Source organism: Prionailurus bengalensis, chromosome A1 (genome assembly GCF_016509475.1).
Source record: "Prionailurus bengalensis isolate Pbe53 chromosome A1, Fcat_Pben_1.1_paternal_pri, whole genome shotgun sequence".
NCBI classification, from domain to species: Eukaryota; Metazoa; Chordata; class Mammalia; order Carnivora; family Felidae; genus Prionailurus; species Prionailurus bengalensis.
In genome coordinates, this window is record NC_057343.1 from 111,694,082 (window position 1) to 111,717,872 (window position 23,791).

Genomic DNA, 23,791 nt, shown 5'->3' on the forward strand with positions numbered 1-23,791 from the left:
CTACGTAGGGCTCGAACGTATGAACCAGAGGATCAAGAGTCACACGCTCTTCTGACTGAGCTAGCCAGGCACCCCAAGTCTTGTGACTTTTAAGGGTGAAAATCTTAACTTTTTTTGTGCAAGTCACACATTAAATACAGAAATCAAATTATAAAAAATTAACAAAAACTGAAAGCACTAAGGAAATGATGGCCTATTTTCATCTCAGGAGGGGAAAAAAAAAAAAGCTAAAAGCACATTTTTTAAAATGTTGGAGCCCTAAAGATAGAAAAAAGGATTGAATGGGGAGGGAGTCAAGGATAAAGTTTAAAAGAGGCCATATTTTAATGACTAGGTTCTTGCCTTACTTGAGTGGGACCTAATCCTCTTGCCTGCTATTAGACATAACCTGTACAATAGATTGTGAAGAAGTATGTCTCTTTTTCGCTCTTTCAGTCAACCTATTATTTAAAAATGAAGGCAAAGTTATTAGAACTCCCCATAAGCACTTCTGTTTTAGCTTCAGTAATGAAGTGATATCATGGCAGTCTACAGTTTGAACATTGAGTGACAAAATGCAATCACATTGTGTAAATGCCAATTGATAGAAGTTGGTGAAAACAGAGCAGAGAACAACTTGCTCATGGCTGACATCAGTGGTAACAACCATGTTGTGGGCTCACTCCAGCTGGCCTACTTGGTTTCTTGTATTTGTTCTAAATCTGGATCTCTTAACTACTGGTTTCTGAATTTCTGAGCTTGGTTTCCAAGGCTGGCTTACAACCATGGTTATTGCAACTAGGGTTTTGGGGTCCTCTCAAGAACAAATGGGCTCTTGCTGTCTGTAGACTGTTGTACCTTTGGACTGACACAGAAACGTCCACTGGCCCACTGCTGCAGCCATTGAGCTTTACAACTTATAGCTCAAACCAGTCTGTTAGTATGGGCTTGGGATGCTGAATGTAGTCTCCTTCCTAACCCAGATTCATGGTAGTGTCCCTAAATTTAAAGGTTTTTTTTATTATTTTATTTTAGAGAGAAAGAAAGAACAGGAGCATGGGAGAGGACAGAGGGGGAGAGAGACAGACAGACAGACAGACAGATAGACAGAGAATCCCAAGCAGGCTCCACACTCAGTGTGGAGATTGGTGCAGGGCTCCATCCCATGACACTGAGATCATGACCTGAGCCGAAATCAAGAGTTGGACACCCAATCAACTGAGCCACCCAGGTGCCTCTCCCTAAATTTAAAACTATCCCTGATGCCTTACTAAATAGACCCTTGCTATATACATCACACTGCCCTTGATTAACCAGACTCATGGTACCAGTCTTTCAATCTGTATCAGTAGCTAAATCTACAACTGGCCCAATATGTTGTTTTCCTCCCCAAATACTTGATCTTCAAAGGCTATTTGACTATAAATGATTATTTTCAACTATTCTCCTCCATTTAGAAAATCTGCTATGATACAGAAAAAAATGCTTAGTTTGTTATACCAAGGCACATCAGTCCCAGAACCTAGGTAATATCACCTTTTCTTCTTCAAATGGGAAGAAATTATCCTGAGGCTCTTGTTTTTAAAAGTGAGGTTTTCCCCAAAGGCATAAGTGGAAAATTAGACATCTATATAGGTAATAAAAGTTAATTTCTTCTATGGCATTCTTAAGAAACACTCAGTAATGTCCTATTATTATAATTTCAATATATCCTCAAATTCAGTTTATATACAGACACTATGAACTTGATTCCTTGAAACACCTTTATATAGGAATGTTGTATCACTTAGGTTCATTTCCTTCTGTCTTTTTCTGTCACAACTCACCTTGGAGTGGGAAAGATTTGATTTGGGATTTGAAGCCACCAAATTACTGCTAGTTAGATTGATAGGTGGCATCATCATACTACCTCCAGCATGTGGATCATTTTTCATTCCATTAGAGTTAGTGCCGGGATTGACAGGGTTTGGTAGTTCACTGATTATAGATTTTGTGTCTTGAGATATAGTATGAACATTTTCAATTGCATCCTGTTGACAATGTCCACCTTCACACTCTGTCTTTTTTGATTCTAAGATATCTCCTTTTCCTCCTTTGACTTTAATAACTCTGACTTTGATCTCCTTGGGCCTTTTCTCTTTTTCCATTTCCTGGAATAGGAAATATCCAAACATCCAAAATCTGAGTCAGAAGAACAGTTATTTTTATCATTAGAGTGCTACTTATAATACAGTTATATTGGCCAGAAAGAGAATAGTCTTTACCTTTCCCAAAATTGGAGTACTTAACAGTGTATTGGTAGAAGTTGTTTTCCTTTCATCTTTCATAAGTTCATTTTCTTTAGAATTCTCTTTTGGCTTTATGAATGAATTGACTTTTGCTTCTTGTAGTAATTTAGCTCTCAGTTCTGGTATAAATCTGATAAAACAAGCAATTATCAACCAATAATCTTTTATTTATATAAAGTATTTTATCTTTAATGTACCAGTTAATCAATTAATTTACGTGCTAACTACAGCATAAATAAGTTATTAAAAATGCATGTGTGCCAAGAGATGGTACAATATTTATTTAATACAAATGGCTTCCTGGTAAAGATAAATCTTCCAAAAATTTTGGCATGGGAATTTACTATATAAAACTTTTAGAAAACTTTACTCAATAAAATTATTTTTTTAATTTTCATAAATGTATTATTCTTTCCAAGGAAAACCCAAACCATTTTGTCCTTTTTGTGTTTCTTCAAAGTAACAGTACTTAAAAGATGAACTAATTAGTTTCTGAAATCTTAGTCTAGAGAAATATTTTTAGTACAAAGTGTAACAGAATACATCAATATTGAAGGGGGATGATTTTGGTTTTAGTTTGATTTTTTTATGTTACTTATTTTTTAATAGAAAACCATTCACATGGCTCAAAACGTAAAAGGCTGTATTGAAAAGTCTCCTTCCTACCCTGCCCCTGAGTTGCACAGTTCCCCTCCCTGAAGCAGCTATTATTATCACTTTGGAGAAATTTTATTTTATTTATTTTTTAAGTGGCTCTACACACAATTGGGTCTTGAACTCACCCCCCAAGTTCAAAAGTCACATCCTCCACCAACTGAGCCAGCCAGGTGTCCCCTAGTTTGTGGAAACTTTAAAATACCATTCCATGAGCAAATTCTTCCCTAGTTCAACCCAATCTTGACAGGGCTGGGCAGGGCACATGTCTAGTAAAGGGGAGTGTGAAGAGACGAAGAAAATAAACAGTGTGATTCATTTGGCTGAATAAGAAAATGTCATACTTCTGCCAAAACTCCTTTGCATTGCAGAAGGCTCTGTGAAAGGGAGAGGTCATTTATCAAAGGAAAAGGTCTTCTCCAAACATTTTCTGAGAATTCGATCATTGGAATTCAAGAACTTTCACCCCATCATGCTAAAATCCTAGTATCTAAGTATCCAGGAGAAATCAACTTGGTCTATGGAGAAGTGATATAAAGCAACTTTTTAATTCAATAACTGGCACTTTTTTCATCAATGGATTTTCAATATACCTTCTTTACATTTTTTATTTTATATTAAAATTCTTAAAATGCTTCAAGTTCTAAGTACTCTAAAGGATTCTCTCTTCTTTGTCTTTTTCTATTATAGTATATCTTCAATGGCAGTTCCTGGAACTTTCCATGCCTAATCTTAAATTCATCACATTTTCAAATGATGTCCATATTTTCTGACCTCACATCCAAAGACCAACTGAATGACTCTGCAATTAAAGAAAAAATTCTTCTTTCAAAGCCCAAATAGAAACAGTGGGTTTTCTTTTAAAGAAATACAGCTGATTTATAAATATACACTGTCATTATATGTTACATATACAATGTTGGACACAGAAGGACTAGAGGTCCCTACATTCCAGAAATTTCTATTTTGGTAGGGAGAATATGACAACAGGGACTGCAATAGAGAATAAATAAAGCAGAGGGAAAAAAATCATTCGGGAAATAAATGCCAACTATAACATATAGATCAGAGAAGCTGTCAGAAGAGGAAAAACCAGACTATTCTGAGTCAGGGGTCCAAATGGGAATAAGGTTAAACAGTACTGATTGTTTATTTACTATCTTCTGGCCTATGATTGCCATTGAAAATGTGTGTAAAGAGCTTAGCATACTGCCTAGGACATAGTAACTGTAATGAATGTTAACTACAATTATTTTTATTACAATTTTCATCATAACACCTGTGAGCCTACCATATACCTAGTCAATAGCGAGGAACTCAGTAAAGTTTTTGTTAAATTGAATTTTCTGTGTGTGTAACATTAACCTATGCAGCAATTCTCATGCTACTAAAACTTCCTAATATAAAACACTATAAAGTCCATAATCACTCAACATGCTTACTTTTCTATAAATCCATCTCTAGTAAAATACTCATGATGCAAAAGATCAGTTGATGATGTCCTCTCAGCAGGATCAATTTGTAAACAAGCCTAGAAAATGAAAAAAAAAAAAAAAAGATTCTAACATTAATAAGTTTCTAACAGGGCTCTATAAGGTAAAAATTAAATTGACCTATGTAGAAGTTAACTAATTACCCAGAGCTAAAAAGATTCTTAAGAAGATGGAATTAGACCTTAGAAATTTCTGACAGTGAGTTCTGACCATTTATTTCCCTAAGAAATTTGTACTTGTAAAGCATTATTACAGGTTAAACGTCCTATGATTCTAGGCAAAACAGAAGTCGGTTTGTTTCAGCTGCAATTAGCAGAAATTAATTTGTTCTTTTTGATCCTCTTATCAGCACCATAAGGTGAAAAGTTCATGGATTATTATTTCCCTTTTACGGTACTAGAAGCATAATTAGTGATTTACCATATGAGGATTTTAACTCATTGTCTGAATCCTAATCCAGTGCTCTTCCTATAATACAACTTCACAAACCTTCAAGCACTCAAATCTTTCAATAATCCATTATAAGAACAGCTCTTTTCTCTTACCCTATTTTGAGAATATTTCAACTGAATAGAGATTAAAAAAAAACCCACAAAACAAAAATAGGTGATAGAAGTAATAGTTTTAAAAATAAGTTGAAAGGAGCCTGGGTAGCTCAGTGGGTTAAGCATCCAGCTTCGCTCAGGTCATGATCTCATGGCTCATGGGCTTGAGTCCCTCACTGGGCTCTGTGCTGACAGCTCAGAGCCTGGAGCCTACTTCAAATTCTGTGTCTCCCTCTCTCACTGCCCCTCCCCTGCTCATACTCTGCCTCTCTTTCTGTGTCTCTCTCTCAAATATAAATAAATATTTTTTTTAAAATTAATCATTTAAAAATAAGTCGAACATAAGAAATCTTTATATGGTTGTAAATAGAAGATATTTTTAACCAAAATATTAATGACAGAATTTGAATAAAATTCATTTGCATCATAATTTTCATTCTTCCTTTTAAAAAAGGCAAAGAATAATAATAATTGGTAACTTTTATTGATGTTTACTGTGTGCCACACAACACTCCACCTAGCTTTTTCCTATTATTTGATCCCAGCAACAACCCTACAAGGTATATATTATTACTCCCATTGCACAGATAAAGAGACTGAGGCCCAGAGAAATCAATTTGTCTAAGATCTAATAAATAAAAGTGTAATTAAAATCCAGAAAAACCAAGGTAATTGAATATAATATTACCTTTTCATTTATGTCCAAATATGTATGTTTAAAGTGATTCACAAAAAAAGTTGTAAAGATCTGCTATACAACAATAAGAATATAGCTAATGTATAGCTATACTATACATTTTGAAATTTGGTAAGAGGGTAGATTTCATATTATGCATTTTTTACTGTAATAAAAATATATTGAGTCACAAAGCAAAACTGAATTCATTATCCACTTTATGATGCGGGAATACCCATACCCTTAAAACTGCAACTAGTTAAAAATATATACTTATTTTAGAGTGTAACAGTAATCTGTCAATAAAATTTATTAAGAAAAATGTTAAAAAGTCTGCCCAAGTCATAGCCTATTAGAGGTAGACTAAATTAGTCCTTCTCTGAATAATATAACCAGAAAATTTAAATCTATGCCCTAGTTTGGAAAATGTAAAATATGATACTTTGAGAAACAGACTGGCAGTTTCATTAAAAATCAAACATACACATACCTTAAACCCACCCACCATTTCAGTCTTAGATATTTACTCAAGAGAATAAAACTATACATCTACACAAAGACATATACATGAATGTTCATAGCAATTTTATTTGTAACAGCCAAAAATAGGAAACAACCCAAAACAAGGGAATAGATTAATAATTGCTACAGATCCATACAATGGACTACTACTCAGCAATAAAAAGGAATCAACTACTGATACACACAAAGCCATGAATGAATCTCTAAACCATAATGCTGAGTTGAAGAGTACATACTATGTAATTCCATGTATATATATTCTAGAAAATGTGAACTAATCTACAGTGACAGAAAGCAACTCAGAGGTTGTCTGGGAACTGAAATGATGGGAAAGATAGATTGTAAAAGGACAAAAGGACATTTTGTAGGGTGATGGAAATGTTAGATATCTTGATTGTGGTGGTGGTTTCATAGGTGTATACACCTATCAAAACTCATCAAATTGCAAATTTTAAGTATGTGTAGTTTACTGTATATAAATTATGTCACAATAAAGTTGCTTACAAAATTTAAATCTAGGAAATGATACATGCTTTGCCCAAATATTAAGATGTATTTTAAAGTTGCAATAATCGGGGCACCTGACTGGCTCAGTCAGTGGAGCATGTTACGCTTGATCTCAGGGTTCTGAGTTAAAGTCATATGTTGAGTATAGAGATTACTTAAAAATAAAACCTAAAATAAAATAAAAGTGGGAAGGAGTAATTAAAAACAAAAATAAAGTTACAATAATCAATTAAACTGGTACTTACACTAGACTAAAGAAAGAAATCAATGAAATAGAAAAAGACCCAAGCATGTATAAGTATTTTGTCTATGATAAATGTGGCAAACCAAGTCACAGGATTATTCAAGTTGAAGAAAAATATTTACAACATATATGATAAAGACTAATATGCTTATTACTTCACAAATCTATATGAAAAAAGATGGTCTAACTGACAAATAGTTAATCATTCTTAAATATTGTTTATATTATTTCTATAGATTTATATTATATATTATATACTAATAATTTTTCATTATTATGGCCAATTTATATTGTATTATATTAATAATAAAGGTAATATATTCAACCTTTCCTGTAATCATATAACTGCAACTAAAAAAAAGATGCTATTTTAAACTTATTAAATCGGCAAATATTTTGTAATGCCTGGCTGGCTCAGTCAGTGGAGTATGTGACCCCTGATCTTGAGGTTATGAGTTTGAGCGCCACATTGAGTATAGGTGTTACTTTTGAAAAATAGGCAAATAGGAGAATGTGGGTGTCTCAGTCAGTCGAGCATCAGACTCTTGATTTTGGTTCAGGTCATGATCCCAGGGTTGTGGGATCGAGCCCCATGTCAGGCTCCACACTGGGTATGGAACCTGCTTAAGATTCTCTCTCCCTCTCTCTTTGCCCCTCCCCTGCTCATGCTCTCTCTCTCTCTTAAAATAATAAATAAACATTTTTTAAACAATAAAAAATAGGCAAATATTTTTAAAACTGTAATATCCAATGTTAGATTGAGAGTGGGAATTTATATCCAATGCTGCTTGGGAGTACTTGAGTATAAATCAGTAAAACCTTTCTGGGGGAAAATATAGAACAATATATCAAAACTTCTGAAAAATGGGGCGCTTGGGTGGCTCAGTCGGTTAAGCAGCCGATCTCAGCTCGGGTCATGATCTCACGTTTCATGGATTCGAGCCCTACATCAGGCTCTGTGCTGACAGCTCAGAGCCTGGAGCCTGCTTTGGATTCTGTGTCTCCTTCTCTCTCTGTCCCCCCCCACCACCCCCCCCCCCACTCATGCTCTGTCTCTGAGTCTCTCCCTCAAAAATAAACATTAAAAAAAATTTTTTTTTTTAATTCTGAAAAAGTGTAAACCCTGTGGCCCGCTAATCATAATTCTAGGAATTTATCCTAAAAAATAATAAAATAAGTTCAAAAAGACATATTTAAAAGATGTTCACTAGGCTGCCTGGGTGGCTTAGTCACGTGAGCATCTGACTGTTAATTTTGGCTCAAGTTATGATCTCATGGTTTCAGGGAAATCCAGCCCCACACTGGGCTCTGTGCTGATGGTGGGAAGCCCGCTTGGGTTTCTTTCTCTCCCTCTCTCTGCCTCTCCCCTGCTCATACTTTCTTGCTCTCAAAATAAATAAAGATTTCAAAATTAATTAATTAATTAATTCAATAAAAGACATTCACTAAAGCATCGTTACCAATAGTGACAGAGAAAACCTGAAAACAAATGTTCAAAATTGTAGGATCAGTTAAACAAACTATATTATAGTCATACAGTGGAATACCATGTAACCATTGAAAATTATGATATAGTTCCATATTTACTGAGATGGTTACATAACAAACAGGTCACACAACACTGTGTGAAGTATGAAATCTTTTAAAAAGCATAAATTTCTATGCATGTATTTGGTTGACAAAAGCCTAGAAGTATGTAAATCAAAATATCAACAGTAATTTTTCCAGATTGTGGGAAAACCTTAACTTCTCCTTTTTGTTTATCATGTATTTTCTACTTTTTCTATAATCATTACGTATTCTTTGTAGAATTAAAACTATGATATATAAAATAAATTCAATTGAAAATGTAGTAAATAAATCTGATTCTTACGAAATTCTAGTTCTCTCCAGATACCAATGAAATCATTTTTTCCTTTAAAAATAGTCTTTAGATGTTACATATCATACGGTTAGTAAGTTTACCTAAATAGCAAAAGCAACAATTAATATTAACATTTGTTGATAGTTTATCAAAGGCCCTGTGCTCAGAACATTTTCACCATTACCTCATTTAATTCTGCAGCCCCAGAAAATGAAGACTGTTAAAGCTGTTTTATAGCCCAGTAAACTGGGGCACAGAGATTAAGTGACTTTCCCAAGGTTACAGAGCTAATTAGTGACACAGCTGAGTTTTAGTCTATGTGATTCCAGAGCCCCTTCTGATAAACACTACACCATATTTACTTTGAAATTTAGGTAACCACTTTTTTTAAAGGGCTATACATCAGAAATAAGATACTTCACTTGACCTGGGAAAGGAAATTGGCTGGATAGAAAAAATAAACAGAAGCAGATTTAACTTTCCACAGTAAATTCTCTAACTTTTTGAATTTAGTACTGAGTATATTGGCATATTTATTACCGAGTTTAAAATAAAATTTAAATTTTAAAATAATTAGAAAGTGCTATACAGTATGATGTTTTTGTTTTCTTCAAATTCAGGGTGAATTTATAAAATTAAAACTGCAGCTGCCAATGCCTTGTAGATATCTTACGATACCAGTGTACAAGGAACAGATCCCTAACTTGGGTAGACTGGCTGTTAAAAGGTGGTGATAAACACTGCAAGTCTTTTGAATTTTTCCAGTTTATCCTGAATTATCATTAAAATTGGGATAAACTAAAAATAATGGACAGGATTATCCTAGGGAGCTTTCAGTTTTATAGTCTATGAATTTTAATTTCTCTGGACTAAAGACATAAAGACAGAGGAATATAGTAACTGTTAACAGTTAACATTACGAATCCTTTTGGAATTTCATTAAAGTAATATCCTAAAACTGTATTATAATTTATGCAAATTTCCACAAAATATGTCCTTAATTCTTAACCTACATGAACTATATCTGCCAACAATCCATTTAGCTTTGGGTATTTTTTTCTTGCATTTTTGGGGTGTTGAACTTGAGGAAGGACCACCCCAGCAAAAATGGTACTCTTGGAAAAGATATTCTGTAAATGAGGTGTCAAATTGCCTGGAAAGAAAAAAAAATATGAATATAAGAAAACAAGGAAATTAATCTAAAATCAAAATAAATTGCTATGTGACTTGCATTAAATTACTAAAAAGGGAGAATAACAATTATGTTAATTTTTTAAGGTTGAAGAAAGCACTATCTGAATACAGAGTAAAAGTTCATAAGTTTCCCCAGTAATCTGTTGATAGCAGGTAAGCAGTAGAAAATTTAAAACCACCAGGTTCGTTTTCATTTCCCAAATTATAAGACATAATATACGATGTTATCAAGAAAAGCGCAAACTTTTACATATTTCCATATGGGCATCTAAATAGCTTAACTAACAAGTGTTCGTCAGCAAAGCCTTACTCAAAACAGCTAAAATATCTAAATTATTTAGAAATAGCAATATTGCAAAGAAGAAACAAGGCTATGGAGTAGTAGTAGAATGGAAAGAACCATAAACAGCAGTGGAGAAAGCTAAGTTCTAGCGCCAGTTTTGCTATAAATAGGGCTGTGCACTTGGGCAAATCTCTTTCCTTTCTATGCTTCAGTTTCCTTATCTGTAAAAGGACAAAAGTAATCCTATCATCTCTAGGGTTTTTTTCTAACATTAATCTAATAACTAGAACTTTAAAGATGACCCAAAAAAGTATGATGCTCTAAGACTCTGAACTAAATCTTTAATTAATATTTATCCAGATTTCATTATTTTTATGGTTGCTCACAGTATCTTCTTCATGATCTGTAATTACATGTTTATGTATAGCCTCTCTACCACAAAAGGGGCTCCTCAAACTCCTCATTCAGAAATATATAAAAAAACAAATCACTGAAACTCCATGAGCAAGGCTAACCATCAAAATGTTTGGATAGTCAAGGCAGATCATCATAATTCAGCTCTCATCAAGTGTATTTTTAATTACTTTTTTAATTTAATAAAAATTTAATGTTTATTTATTTTTGAGAGAGAGGCAGAGACAGAGTGCAAGCAGGGGAAGGACAGAGAGAGAGAAAGACACAGAATCTGAAGCAGGCTCCAAGTTCTGAGCCATCAGGCACAGAGCCCACCAAAGGGCTTGAACTCACAAATTGTGAGATCATGACCTGAGCTGAAGTCGGACGCTTAACCAACTGAGCCACCCAGGCACCCCTCAGCAAATGTATTTTTGAATAAGTTATTTAGGTACCTGGTTATTTATTGTGGCTAAAAAAAAAAAAAATCTCAGTAACTTTCTATCTCCAACTACTTTAAAGGACATCTAGGGGCGCCTGGGTGGCGCAGTCGGTTAAGCGTCCGACTTCAGCCAGGTCACGATCTCGCGGTCCGTGAGTTCGAGCCCCGCGTCGGGCTCTGGGCTGATGGCTTGGAGCCCGGAGCCTGTTTCCGATTCTGTGTCTCCCTCTCTCTCTGCCCCTCCCCCGTTCATGCTCTGTCTCTCTCTGTCCCAAAAATAAATAAAAAACGTTGAAAAAAAAAATTAAAAAAAAAAAAGACATCTAAATCAACTCTATTATTTAAAAGTCCTCTTTCAGAGATGCAAATATTTGTAGAAGCCAAAACTTTAGAACAACTTTCAGACAATTTGAAGTAGTTTCCTACTGTACTATTTTTCTTACTATCAATCATTAGCAAATGTCTTAGCTATTTACATCCTAGCAAAGAAAATATTATTTACAAAAACAGAGAATTTTCTACTTTCTTTATCAGCCCAAGGCTTCCACTTGCTGCCATCTACCAAAACAATATGCTTCCCTGTTCTTATAAAGAAAAAACTGAATCTGAATATCAAGCAGACATGATCTGGCAATATCTATTTCAGGCATTTAACAGTATATTTCAGTAGTACCTACCTACTTTTAAAACAATTTTATGAAGTAAATCCAAATCAGAGCTGCTAGGAAGATAGGGATTTCCAGTGGCCATCTCAATGATCATACAACCTAAAGCCCAGATATCTACAGGTCTGAAACAACAAGAATAAATTGCTTTTTCATGGAGAAATACATACCTTTTCTAAAAAAATTTTTAAATAAAGTTGCAGCCAAAGAAAAAAGAATAGTTAAGTGGTATCACTTATAAATTTTCACCTTAGTATCGTAACCCAACTTTAGGATATATATAAACATTATCACATTTTATTAACAATATTAAATAGATTATATTTAAATCACATGAGAAGCCATGTAGTAGTCCAGATGAAAAGTAACTATAATTCTAAAATTGTTTCAAATACTTATATAAGGACATTATGATAAATGGCTTATTAATTAGAATAATTGAATACCAAAATCATCTTGTTTTTTAAGGAATATAAAAAATCTTAAATATTTTACCATTTACATTTACTTATCTTAAGGTGTTGTGAGTCATTCATAATTCCAACATTTTCCCATTAATCAGTTTTTCTTTTAAGTTTACTTATTTATTTAGAGCAAGTGAGTGCAAGCAGGGGGAGGGGGCAGAGACAGAGAGAGAATCCCAAGCAGGGGCTAGGGGCTCCATCCCACAAAGTGTCATGACCTGAGCTAAGATTAAGAGTTGGACATTTAACCAACTGAGCCACCCAGGCGCCCCTGACATAACCAGTTTTTAAAAGATAGTTTATATTACTAAGACTTTTAAACAGATAAAAAGCAGCCCTATCTCATATTCAGAAGAAATATAAACACTACAGTGAGGGGGTGCCTGGGTGGCTCAGTTGGCTAAGTGTCTGACTTCAGCTCAGGTCATGATCTCGTGGTCTGTGAGTTCGAGCCCTGCATCAGGCTCTGTGCTGACAGTTCAGAGCCTGGAGCCTGCTTTGGATTCTGTGTCTCCCTCTCTTGCTCTGCCCCTCCTCCACTCATGCTCTGTCTCTCTCTCTGTCTCAAAACTAAAATAATAATAATAATAAAAATTTTTAAAAAAACACTACAGTAAGATATATCTTTCTCTAATCCAATTGATAAAAATTATAAGATTCAGTAACTGCTGTATCGGTGAAGCTATGGAAAATGAATACTCCCATGTACACTCCCATTTGGGAGTGTAAACTATACTTATTTGAAGGGAAAATTGGCAAAAGTTATCAAAATAAAAAATGCACATACTTTTGGGGCACCTGGGTGGCTCAGCTGGTTAAGCAACTCACTCTCAATTTTGGCTCAGGTCTTGATTGCATGGTTGTGAGATGAAGCCCTGCATTGAGCTCTGCACTGGGCATGGAGTCTACTTGAGATTCTCATTCTCCTTCTACCCACCCCCCCACAACTCCTGCTCATTCTCTCTCTCTCTCTCCCCTTCTCAAAAAAAGGAAAAAAAATGTACATACTTTTGACCAACTTTATTCCTAGGAATTTATACAAAGATCTGCCCACCCTTGAACACAAAGATAAATGATAAAAGATAAATAATAAGCACTATTTGTGGTAGAAAAAAAAATGGAAACAACCTAAACATCCATCAACAGAAGAAAGGCTATGTAAAATTTTGTATAATACACAACAAAATATTATTCACCTGTTTAAAAAGATAAGGTATGTGATAATATAAAGTGATTCTGGGGTGCCTGGGTGGCTCAGTCAGTTAAGCATCCGACTATATATTTCAGCTTAGGTCATGATCTCACAATTCATGGAATCAAGCCCTGAGCCACTGCTTGGGATTCTCTCTCCTCTCTCTGCCCTTCCCCCTGCTCATATGCTTGCTCGCTCGCTCGCTCTCAAAATGAATATTTTTTAAAAATTTTTAATAAAAATTAAACAAAAATAAAGTGATCTCCAGGAGGGGCCCCTGAGTGGCTCAGGGGAAAGAGCATGCAACTCTTCCTCTCAGGGTCATGACTTCGAGCCCCATGCTGGGTGAACAGATAAATAAATAAATATTTTTAAAAAAATTTTTAAGTGATCTCCAAGATAAACTCTCAAGTGAAAAAAGCAAAATTCAGTAAAGAAATCCTGGAAGATCTATATAAATGGAGAAATATTGTATATTCATGAATAGGAAGACTCAATATTGTCAAAATTTCAGTTCTTCCCAACTTGATCTATAGATTCGGTGCAATCCCAGTCAAAATCCAATTTGGATACCAACAAACTGATTCTAAAGTTTATATTGTTGGGATACTTGGGTGGCTCAGTCAGTTGAGCCTCCAACTTCAGCTCAGGTCATTATCTCGTGGTTCGTGAGTTCGAGCCCCATGTTGGGCTCTGTGCTGACAGCTCAGAGACTGAAGCCTGCTTTGGATTCTGTCTCCCTCTCTCTCTGCCCCTCTGCCACTCACGCATGCGTGTTCTCTGTCTCTCTCTCTCTTTCTCAAAAATAAATAAATATTTTAAAAATTTAACTAATATTTAAATTTATATTGTTTATACATAGTTTAAAAAGAGACACCATGCTCAAAATTGAGTCACTTGTGCTAAGCCCACATCACCAAACTGAAGCTTAATACTTAACTTAATTTGCTTCAACTTATCCCAGAAATGGGATATTAAACTAGTCAGTTTGGAATTACCTGATCAGCACTCCTGAATGCTGCCTGAGTTTCTGCCAGACAGAACCCTGCCATTCTCTAAAGGAAGGTGAAAAATAATCTATTCTTTACTAGTAACTTCCTTGCCTTGCCCTCTTTTGCCTATGTAAGTCTTTCTATTTTGTACAGCCCTTTGGTGTGCCTTTCTATCTGCTAGATGGAATGCTGCCTGATTCACAAATCGTTGAATAGAGCCATTGAAATTTTTTTAATGTTTTTTTAAAATTTATTCTTGAGAGAGAGAGAGAGAGAGAGAGAGAGAGAGAGAGAGAGAGTATGAGTGAGGGAGGGGCACAGAGAGAGCGGGACCCAGAATCCAAAGCAGGCTCCAGGCTCTGAGCTATCAGCACAGAGCCTGACGCAGGGCTTGAACCCACAAGCGGTGATATCATGACCTGAGCCAAAGTCAGATGCTCAACCGACTGAGCCACCCAGGCACTCCGAGCCATTAAGATCTTTAACTTTTACTCAGCTGAATTTTGGTTTTTAACAATATGGTAAGGCAAGAGACCAGAAGAGCCAACACAATGTTGAAGAAGAACAAAGTCAGAGGAAAGATACCCCTTAACTTCAAGACATATTATAAAGCTACAATAATCAAGACACTGGTATTGGTGAAAGAATAAACAGATGAAGAGAACAGAATAGAGTCCAGAACTAGACTCACAAGAATAACTAAACTTTGACAGAGGAGAAAAGACGATTTAAACTGACAAAGGAGAAAGGACAATCCAGTAGAGAAAGGAAAATCTTCAACAAATGATACTAGAACAACTAGACATCTATATATGGGGGGAAAAAAGAAGCTAGACACAGATCTTAACATTTTCACAAAAATTAACTCAGAATGGATCACAGATATAAAAATTATATACAAAACTATAAAACTTCTAGACAATAATATAGGAAAAAATCTAGATGATCTTGGGTTAGGTGATGAGTGTTTTTTTTAAGATTTTTAAAATGTTTTTTATTATTTTTGAGAAAGAGAGATATAGCATGACCGGGGGGGAGGGGGTGGGGGGCAAAGAGAGAGGGAGACACAGAATCCAAAGCAGTCTCCAGGCTCCAAGCTGTCAGCACAGAGCCCGATGTGGAACTTGAACTCAGGACTGTGAGATCATGACCTGATCTGAAGTCAGACGCTTAACCAACTGAGCCACCCAAGGTGCCCCTGAACTGTACAATTTAAATGGGTGAGTTTTATGGTATGTGACTCATATCTCAAAAAAATTGTTGTAACAAAAGTGTAGATTAAACTAAGTAGATGCACTTATGGAAGTAGATAAAACTGTAAAGAAATACGAGGAACTGAATATAATAAAAATCAACAAGATGGTTACTTTTGGGATAAGGGAGAGTGATAAAATTGGAACAGGGAACATGGAGGGCCTTCAGGGGGGCAGAAAAATTCTATTTTTTTATTCAAGTGTAATTAATATATATTAGTTTCAAGTGTATAATGTGATTCAACAATCCTATACACTATACACTACTCATTGCTTATTGTAAGTGTTTCTTAATCCCCTTCACCTATTTCAACCAACCCTTAACTCCAAAATTCTATTTTTTGATCTGCTGCTAAGACTGTACATTTGTTGTGCTGGATTTTTTGTATCTCTGTGTTGTTTCACAATAAAACGATTTTTTTTTAAAGATGCACTAGTAAATTTATTTCAGACATAATGTGAAGTCCCATAGAAGCCAAATTTACCACGTACAAGTCACCAATTTTGGCTCTGTGGAATACAAGAGATTATACCTGTTCTCAAGGAACTTATCTTTCAGCAGGAAGCATTTTTTTTTTAATTTTTTTTTAACGTTTAGTTATTTTTGAGACAGAGAGAGACAGAGCATGAACGGGGGAGGGGCAGAGAGAGAGGGAGGCACAGAATCCGAACCAGGCTCCAGGCTCTGAGCTATCAGCCCAGAGCCCGACGTGGGGCTCAACCTCACGGACCTCGAGATCGTGACCTGAGTCGAAGTCGGACGCTTAACCAACTGAGCCACCCAGGCGCCCCAGGAAGCATTTTTTTAAAAAAAGCTAGAACTAGATCATATTAGTATTAACTGGCACAAAATTTACACACAATGAACAAGAAGATTTAGAAGGGGATATGATTTGGGGGCAAGGGTTAGGAATAGCAGGTGCATGAGAAAAGGAATTTAAGATATCATGAAGAGAGGGTAAAACTGGGACACAGATCTTATGGGGCTTCACTTATTGAGTATTTATTATATTTTAATCTTTTTCATTCATTTAGTCATTTGATTCTCACCACAAACCTATGAAGCTTGTCCTATTATTATTTCCATTATACAGATAAAGTAACTGAGGCACAGAGATGGTGTACGTAGGGATCAGTGGGAAGTATAGTTGAAAAGGTACTTAGGGGTGCCTGGGTGGCTCAGTCGGTTAAGTGTCCGACTTCGGCTCAGGTCATGATCTCACAGTTTGTGAGTATGAGCCCCATGTCAGGCTCTGTGCTGACAGCTCAGAGCCTAGAGCCTGCTTCAGATTCTGTGTCTTCCTCTCTCTCTGCCCTTCCGCAGCTGTGCTCTGTCTCTCTCTCTCTCTCAAAAATAAATAAACATTAAAACAAAATTTTTTTAAAGAAAAGGTACTCAGGAATGACCTTGGGCCAGTTAGTTTACCTGTGTTTTATATCCTTTTGTTTTAAATGGGGATGATGAGGAGGATGGGCAAAATGGGTGAAGGGTAGTAGGAGATACAGACTTCCAGTTACAAAATGATTAAGTCACAGGAATAAAAGGCACAACATAAGGAATATAGTCAATAGATATTATGGTAGTATTTTAAGGTGACAAATGGTAGTTACATTTGTACTGAGCATAGCATAATGTAAACAGATACTGAATTGTTGTATTGTACACCTCAAACTAATGTAGTATTGTGTGTCAACTATTTTCTTTCTTTTTTTTTTTTTTAAGATTTTATTTTAAGTAATGTCTACACACAACACGGGACTGGAACTCACAACCCTGGGATCAAAAGTCACATGGTCTACAGCCTGACCTAGCCAGATGCCCTTCAACTATAGTCAAATAAAAAATATTTTAAATAAAATATCCATATTATCATTTATAAAAATTTTAAAAAATAAAACAAAATGGGGATGATAACAGCAGCACGTTATCACAGAGTCATTGAGGAAATAAAATTGTTTAATGCATGTAAAGCATTTAGAAAGTTCCTGGCCACGAAGTAAATACTCATTAAAGTTAGATATTATTGTAAAAACAGAATAATGATTTCTAGAAAAGGTGTTTGAGAATTATCCATGCCCCCCACCCCACCGCCAGTTCTTGTATTAAGTTGGACTACTTGGTCCCTTTATGCACATCAAGATTTGTTATTTATATATTAGATTGCCATTTCATGTACTGTTTCTACTGTTTCATAAAAGACTGAGACAACGCTACTTTCTAAAGTATCTAGAACAGCACAATCTAAAAATTGTTTGCCAGACTTTGTAAAGAGGGTGCCATATTCTGGAAAATAGGAAACTTGGCAGTTCCTATGGTAATGCCAGCAGAGCGAGGTAAATGATTTTGAAATCTTTGCAGAATATAGAGGTTAAAGAGAAACAGACGTCACTCTGCCATGGTGGGGGCACAGCTTAAAGCAAGCACGGATACAACCTAAGGGATGTCAGCACAGGTCACCTGGGGTTGGGGCCACTCAGCAGCAGAGGGCAAGCATGGTAACACCATTATCTAGCAGGGCAGGTGCCTACAGGGTCTGTCTGTTCTTTTAAGAGGCATCCCTTTCTTATCTCCAACCCAGAAGCAGAAGGCAGAGGGTGTCAATAGTAGGGGAGACAGACACACAAAGGGAAAAAAAGAGATGGCCAGGAAAGGCCAGACAGGATCCCAAAATATACGTACTTTCCATAAGAGGTATCTTTTAATACTAATTCTGGAGCTCTATACCAGCGTGTGGCCACATAGTCCGTATAAATGTCCCCAGGAGCTGCTAGAGTTCGTGCAAAACCAAAATCACAGAGCTTAGTAATTCCTGACTGGGATACTAAAATATTCTCAGGTTTTATATCTCGATGAATGATCTAAAAAACAAACAGAAGATGCAATACATTAAAATGAGAATTCATTATCTAGAGGATCACTCAAAAATTATACAGAGATAATCTAGCTAATTAAGACAATAAAGCTATTTTCTTACCGCAGGCAAAGGATTAACTGCACAATGCAAAAGCTAAATAAGTACATATTTTCAATTCTTGTCACCTCAAAATGAAATGAAGCCAAGAAAACAGATATAATACTAAAAAGGAAAATCACATTCCTAAAAAGAAAGGTAATCAAAAGAACATAATGAAAAACAAGTTAACTTTCCTTTAACCCTGTGCCATTCTAGATACAACTGCCCCTTCTCTCATTCCTTCACAGCTAAACCTCTTGAAGACATTATCTTTACTAAGTCTTTTTTTTCTCATCACTCATTTATTCCTTAAAGTAATATAACCTTAAAGTATATAAAGTAATATAATATAAAGTAATATAATCTTAAAGTAATATAATCTTAAAGTAATATAACCTTAAAGTAATAATATAATATTCCTTAAAGTAATCATTCCTTATATAAGGAATATAAAATATTCCTTAATGTCATTTGTTCCCACATTCTATCAGACTGCCCCAATATGTATCTTACTTGACATATTAGAGTAAAAATGTTGCCAACTATTCCTCCCTTCCTGATTTCTGGGACCTAAAATTCTCCCAGTCCCTTCCATTTCGGTGGCAGTTCCTCTTTCTCTATTTGTCTCTTAAATGTAGGATTCTGGCCCAGGCTTTCTTTTCTCACACATCCTGTTCCCTGGGCAATGACATCTACTCATTGGTTTTTTTACCACTTTCGTCACCTATCATGGAGACACCATATTCTCTTGGCTTTCTTCCCACCTCTTGGCTGCTCCATCTCAATCTCATCCACACTTCTAGCTTTAGTAACAATATACTGATAATTTCCAAATTCTATCTCTAACCAAGATATGTCTCCTGATTTCCACAAGGATTGGAAGTCCACAAGAAGTCTGACAAGGCTGACCCACACACAGCTCAAACTTAGCAAATCCAAAACTGAATGCTTCATTTTCTCCCCAAAACCTGTTTTCAACAGTCCTTTAGTTCCATGGATGGAACAAACATTGACCCCATATCTCAAGCCAGAAACCAAGATATTTTTCTCCTTCAGCTCCAATATATATTTTTGTCCCTAGTTCAAGTCCCCTCAACTCTCTCACCAAAATTACTACATTGCCAAATGGTCTCCCTGAATTCATTCTGATCCCCTCCAATCCACTGTCACAGTACTATTTTATTTTATTTTATTTTATTTTATTTTATTTTATTTTACTTTAGAGAGAGAGATCATGAGCAGGGGAGAGGAGCAGAGGGGTAAGGAAGGAGGGAAGGAGAGAGGGAGAGAGAGAGAGGGAGATTGAGAGAGAGAGAGGGAGAGAGAATCTCAAGCAGGCTCTGTGCTGCATGGGGCTTGAACCCACGACCCTGGGAACATGACCTGAGCCCAAATCAAGAGTCAGACACTCAATCTACTAAGCCATCCAGCTGCCCTCAGAGTACTATTTTAAAATCACATGTGTGGGCACCAAGCTGGCTCAGTTGGAAGAGCATGTGATTCTTGATCTCAGGGTCATGGGTTTGAGCCCCACGCTGGGTGTAGTAATTACTAAAAAAATAAACTTTAAAAAAATTACATGTGTGATCATGTGACTTCTCTGCTTAACATTCTTCAAGGATTTCCCATCCCATAGAACAAATTTGAAACTCCTTAAAATGGCTTATAATGCCTTCTAGAATTTGGCCCTCACTTCCCTAGCCTATACAATATTCGTTTCCTAAGTTTCCAAGGTTTGTCTCATCTCTATGCACTTGCTGATGCTGTTCCAATTGCCTAGAACACTTTGCCTGGCCACCTATTTCCTTAGGTCATAGCTTATATATTTATATTAGTAATATAAATTTATGTTAGTATTTAAGTAATCTCTACACCCAACCTGGGACTTGAATTTACAACCTCGAGATTAAGAGTCACAGACTACACTGACTGAGCCAGCCAAGTGCCCCTATTTAATGGTATTCTTTATTTCAATTTCTGATTGTTGATTGCCAACATGTGTTCTCACATCATTCTGTACTTCCCCCATTACATTATTTGTCATGCTATTTATTAATTGCCTGTTTACTTGTTTTTAACTCCCACTAGACTATAAACGCCATGAGAGCAAGATTTCTGTATTATTTAAGCTATATCCCCAGTGACCAGTACAGTGCCTAAAACAAAGGAATTTAAAAATTTTATGAATGAAGCATATTCTCATCACTAACAAAGTATCATAGCACAAGTGAAAATATCTCAGTGACAGAAATCTGGCATCTTTCCTTGTTGATACAACTTACTGCTATAAGTGTTTGGGATTGGCTCTTGTTCTGACTCAGTTTCCCTTCATAAGTGGCCAAAACATTAATTTGGGGTAATGAGACACCTTAAATGTACCATATATAAAACTATATTAATCCTTTTTTAAAGTTTGTTTATTAGTTGGTGGGGAGAGGCACAGAGAGAGGGAAAGACAGAATCCAAAGCAGGCTCCATGCTCTCGGCGCAAAGTCCCACACGGGGCTCAGTCCCACCAACTGTAAGATCATGACCTGACTGAAATTAAGAGTCAGATGCTTAACTGACTGAGCCACCCAGGCACCCCTATATTAATCCTTTTTCATTTCTACAACTTTTATTGAATGAGTAGTATATGCTAGGCATTATGCCAAGATCTAAAGATATAACATGAGCAAAAGCCGACATGGAAAAGCACATTAAGATACCACTTCACATATTCTGCCCACCAGATATCTATCACTTTCCTCCTCAGTCTTTTAAAAACGAAGCAGAAAGATGCACTCAGTTGATACGCTTGTATTTTCATTCTATTCAACAACTAAAATCATGACAACATGTGGAATTTTGTTATCCTTGAGAACCAAGCACACTCTAAATCCCAACTTGTAAAACCCGTGTTTGACTAGATCCTCCTTGGCCTTCTACTATCACACTGTGACCTCCATAAACACAGTATTTCCTTCAACTTGTTTAGGTCTTCTTTAATTTCTCTCAATGTTTAGTAATTTTCAGGTTATAGTTCTTGTACATCTTTTGTCAGACTCTCCCTAAGTATTTCGTATTTTTGAAGCTGTTTAATGGCATTTTTTTAAGATTTTATTTTTAACTAATCTCTACACCCAACCTGGGGCTTGAATTTACAACCCCAAGATCAGGAGTCACAGGTTCCACTGACTGAGCCAGCCAGGTGCCCCTATTTAATGGTATTCTTTATTTCAATTTCTGATTGTTGATTGCCAACATATAGAAATACAATTAATTTTGGTATATAAATCTTATATCCCATATATCCCTTATATCCCATAACTGCAATAAATTTACAAATTAGTTCTGTTAATTTTATTGTAGATTCCATAGGGTTTTCTATGTAGATGATCATATCACTTGTAAATAAAGACAATTTTACTTCTCAAAAAAATAAGACACCATTTCACACCCACTAGAATAGCCACAATCAAAATGACAAAAAACAAGTATTGGGGAGGAAGTAATTTGTTGGTGGGGATGTAAAATGATACAGCCACTTTGGAAAACAGTATGGCAGTTTCTTTCTTTCTTTTTTTTTTTTTTTTTGACAGTTTCTTTAAAAAGTTAAAACATAAAACCTATGACGCATGTGGTATTTTTTTATGTAAGCTCTACACCCAACATGGGACTTGAACTCATTATCCCCAAGAGCAAGTGTCACATGCTCTACTGTTGGAGCCAGCCAGTCACTCCTACCCATATAGTATTCTTAACTTGACTTATTTTACTTCTTTCTCCCTAGTTCCTGGTAGTTTGGTAAACCAACAGTCCCCCAAATCATGGGGAAAACCAGAAGCCTAGCAGCTCCCAGAGAAAGAAGAACAGTGTCTTATCCCCTCCAAAGCCCCTTTCCCAAGGTAGCTGTCATTATTTGATCTGACAAATCACTGAAAAATCCCACTAGAAATCTTCCATTTATTTGATTGAAAGTAGAGCTTGCCCAGTGCAAAAAGCCTTTCTCCTGGGGCCTTGGTCAGAAATAATTAGCACACCATAATTAGAACACTATCAAGAAAGCAAAAAGACAACTCATAGGAGAAAATATTTGCAAATTCCATCTCTGATAAGCATCTAGTATCCAAAATACATAAAATACAACTCAACAATAAAAAGACAAGCTAGTAAAGCGGGCACCTGGGTGGTCCAATCGGTTGAGTGTCTGATTTTGGCTCCAGTTGTGATCTCATGATTCGTGAGCTCAAACCCCACATTGGGCTCACTGCTGTCAGATGAGCCCACTTCAGATCCTCTGTCCCCCCCGCCCTGTCCCTCCCCTGCTCGTACTCTCTCAAAAATAAACATTAAAAAAATGTTTAAAAAATAATAAAAATTAGTAAAGGACCCGAATAGACATTTCTTCAAAGAAGATATGCAAATAAGAATTTGCCAGTTCTGAATGTTTCATTTTAATGGAATTTATGCTGTGTGGTTTTTTACATCTCAATTTCTTCATTTAACGTGAAGTTTCAAGGAGCTTTCATGGTGTAGCACGTATCAGTACTTAATTCCTTTTTATGGCTGAATATATTTCACCATATGGATATTCCTCATTTGTTTATCCATTCATCAGCTTGATACATATTTGAGTTGTTTCCACTTTTTAGGTATTATGAATAATGCTTCTATGAATATTCTTGTGCAAGTTTTTATGTGAACACATGTTTTCCATTCTATTGTGTAGATACCTAGGAGGAGAATTGTTAGGTCACATGGTAGTTCTTTATTTAACCTTTGGAGGAATTGCCAAACTGTTTTCCATACCATCTGCACCATTTTATACCACCACCAGCAGCGTATAAAGGTTCCAATTTCTCTACTTCCTCACCAAAATTTGTCATTGTCTGCTTTTTTTTTTTTTAATTTTTTTTTCAACGTTTATTTATTTTTGGGACAGAGAGAGACAGAGCATGAATGGGGGAGGGGCAGAGAGAGAGGGAGACACAGAATCGGAAACAGGATCCAGGCTCTGAGCCATCAGCCCAGAGCCTGACGCAGGGCTCGAACTCACGGACCGCGAGATCGTGACCTGGCTGAAGTCGGACGTTTAACCGACTGCGCCACCCAGGCGCCCTCATTGCCTGCTTTTTAAATTACAGCCAGCCTGGTGGGTGTGAAGTGACTTCTCACTGTAATTTCGATTTGTATTTTCATAATGAC

The 23,791-nt window shown here is 36.0% G+C and overlaps 1 protein-coding gene across 3 annotated transcripts in view; it reads right to left on the reverse strand.

Moving 5' to 3' along the window:
- The window catches only part of CDKL3 (cyclin dependent kinase like 3), a 101,826-nt gene that overhangs the window by 60,799 nt on the left and 17,236 nt on the right, over positions 1-23,791 (reverse strand). For all 3 annotated transcript variants that reach the window (XR_006298377.1, XR_006298378.1, XM_043587908.1), the window contains exons 4-9: positions 18,331-18,509; positions 11,762-11,874; positions 9,786-9,925; positions 4,364-4,452; positions 2,244-2,397; positions 1,806-2,129 (exon numbers count right to left, since the gene is read on the reverse strand). Coding sequence is in view for 1 of the 3 variants with exons in the window: in XM_043587908.1 (XP_043443843.1) it covers positions 1,806-2,129; positions 2,244-2,397; positions 4,364-4,452; positions 9,786-9,925; positions 11,762-11,874; positions 18,331-18,509 (999 nt within the window). In the remaining 2 variants the exon portion in view is untranslated. The remainder of the gene's footprint in view (positions 1-1,805; positions 2,130-2,243; positions 2,398-4,363; positions 4,453-9,785; positions 9,926-11,761; positions 11,875-18,330; positions 18,510-23,791) is intronic.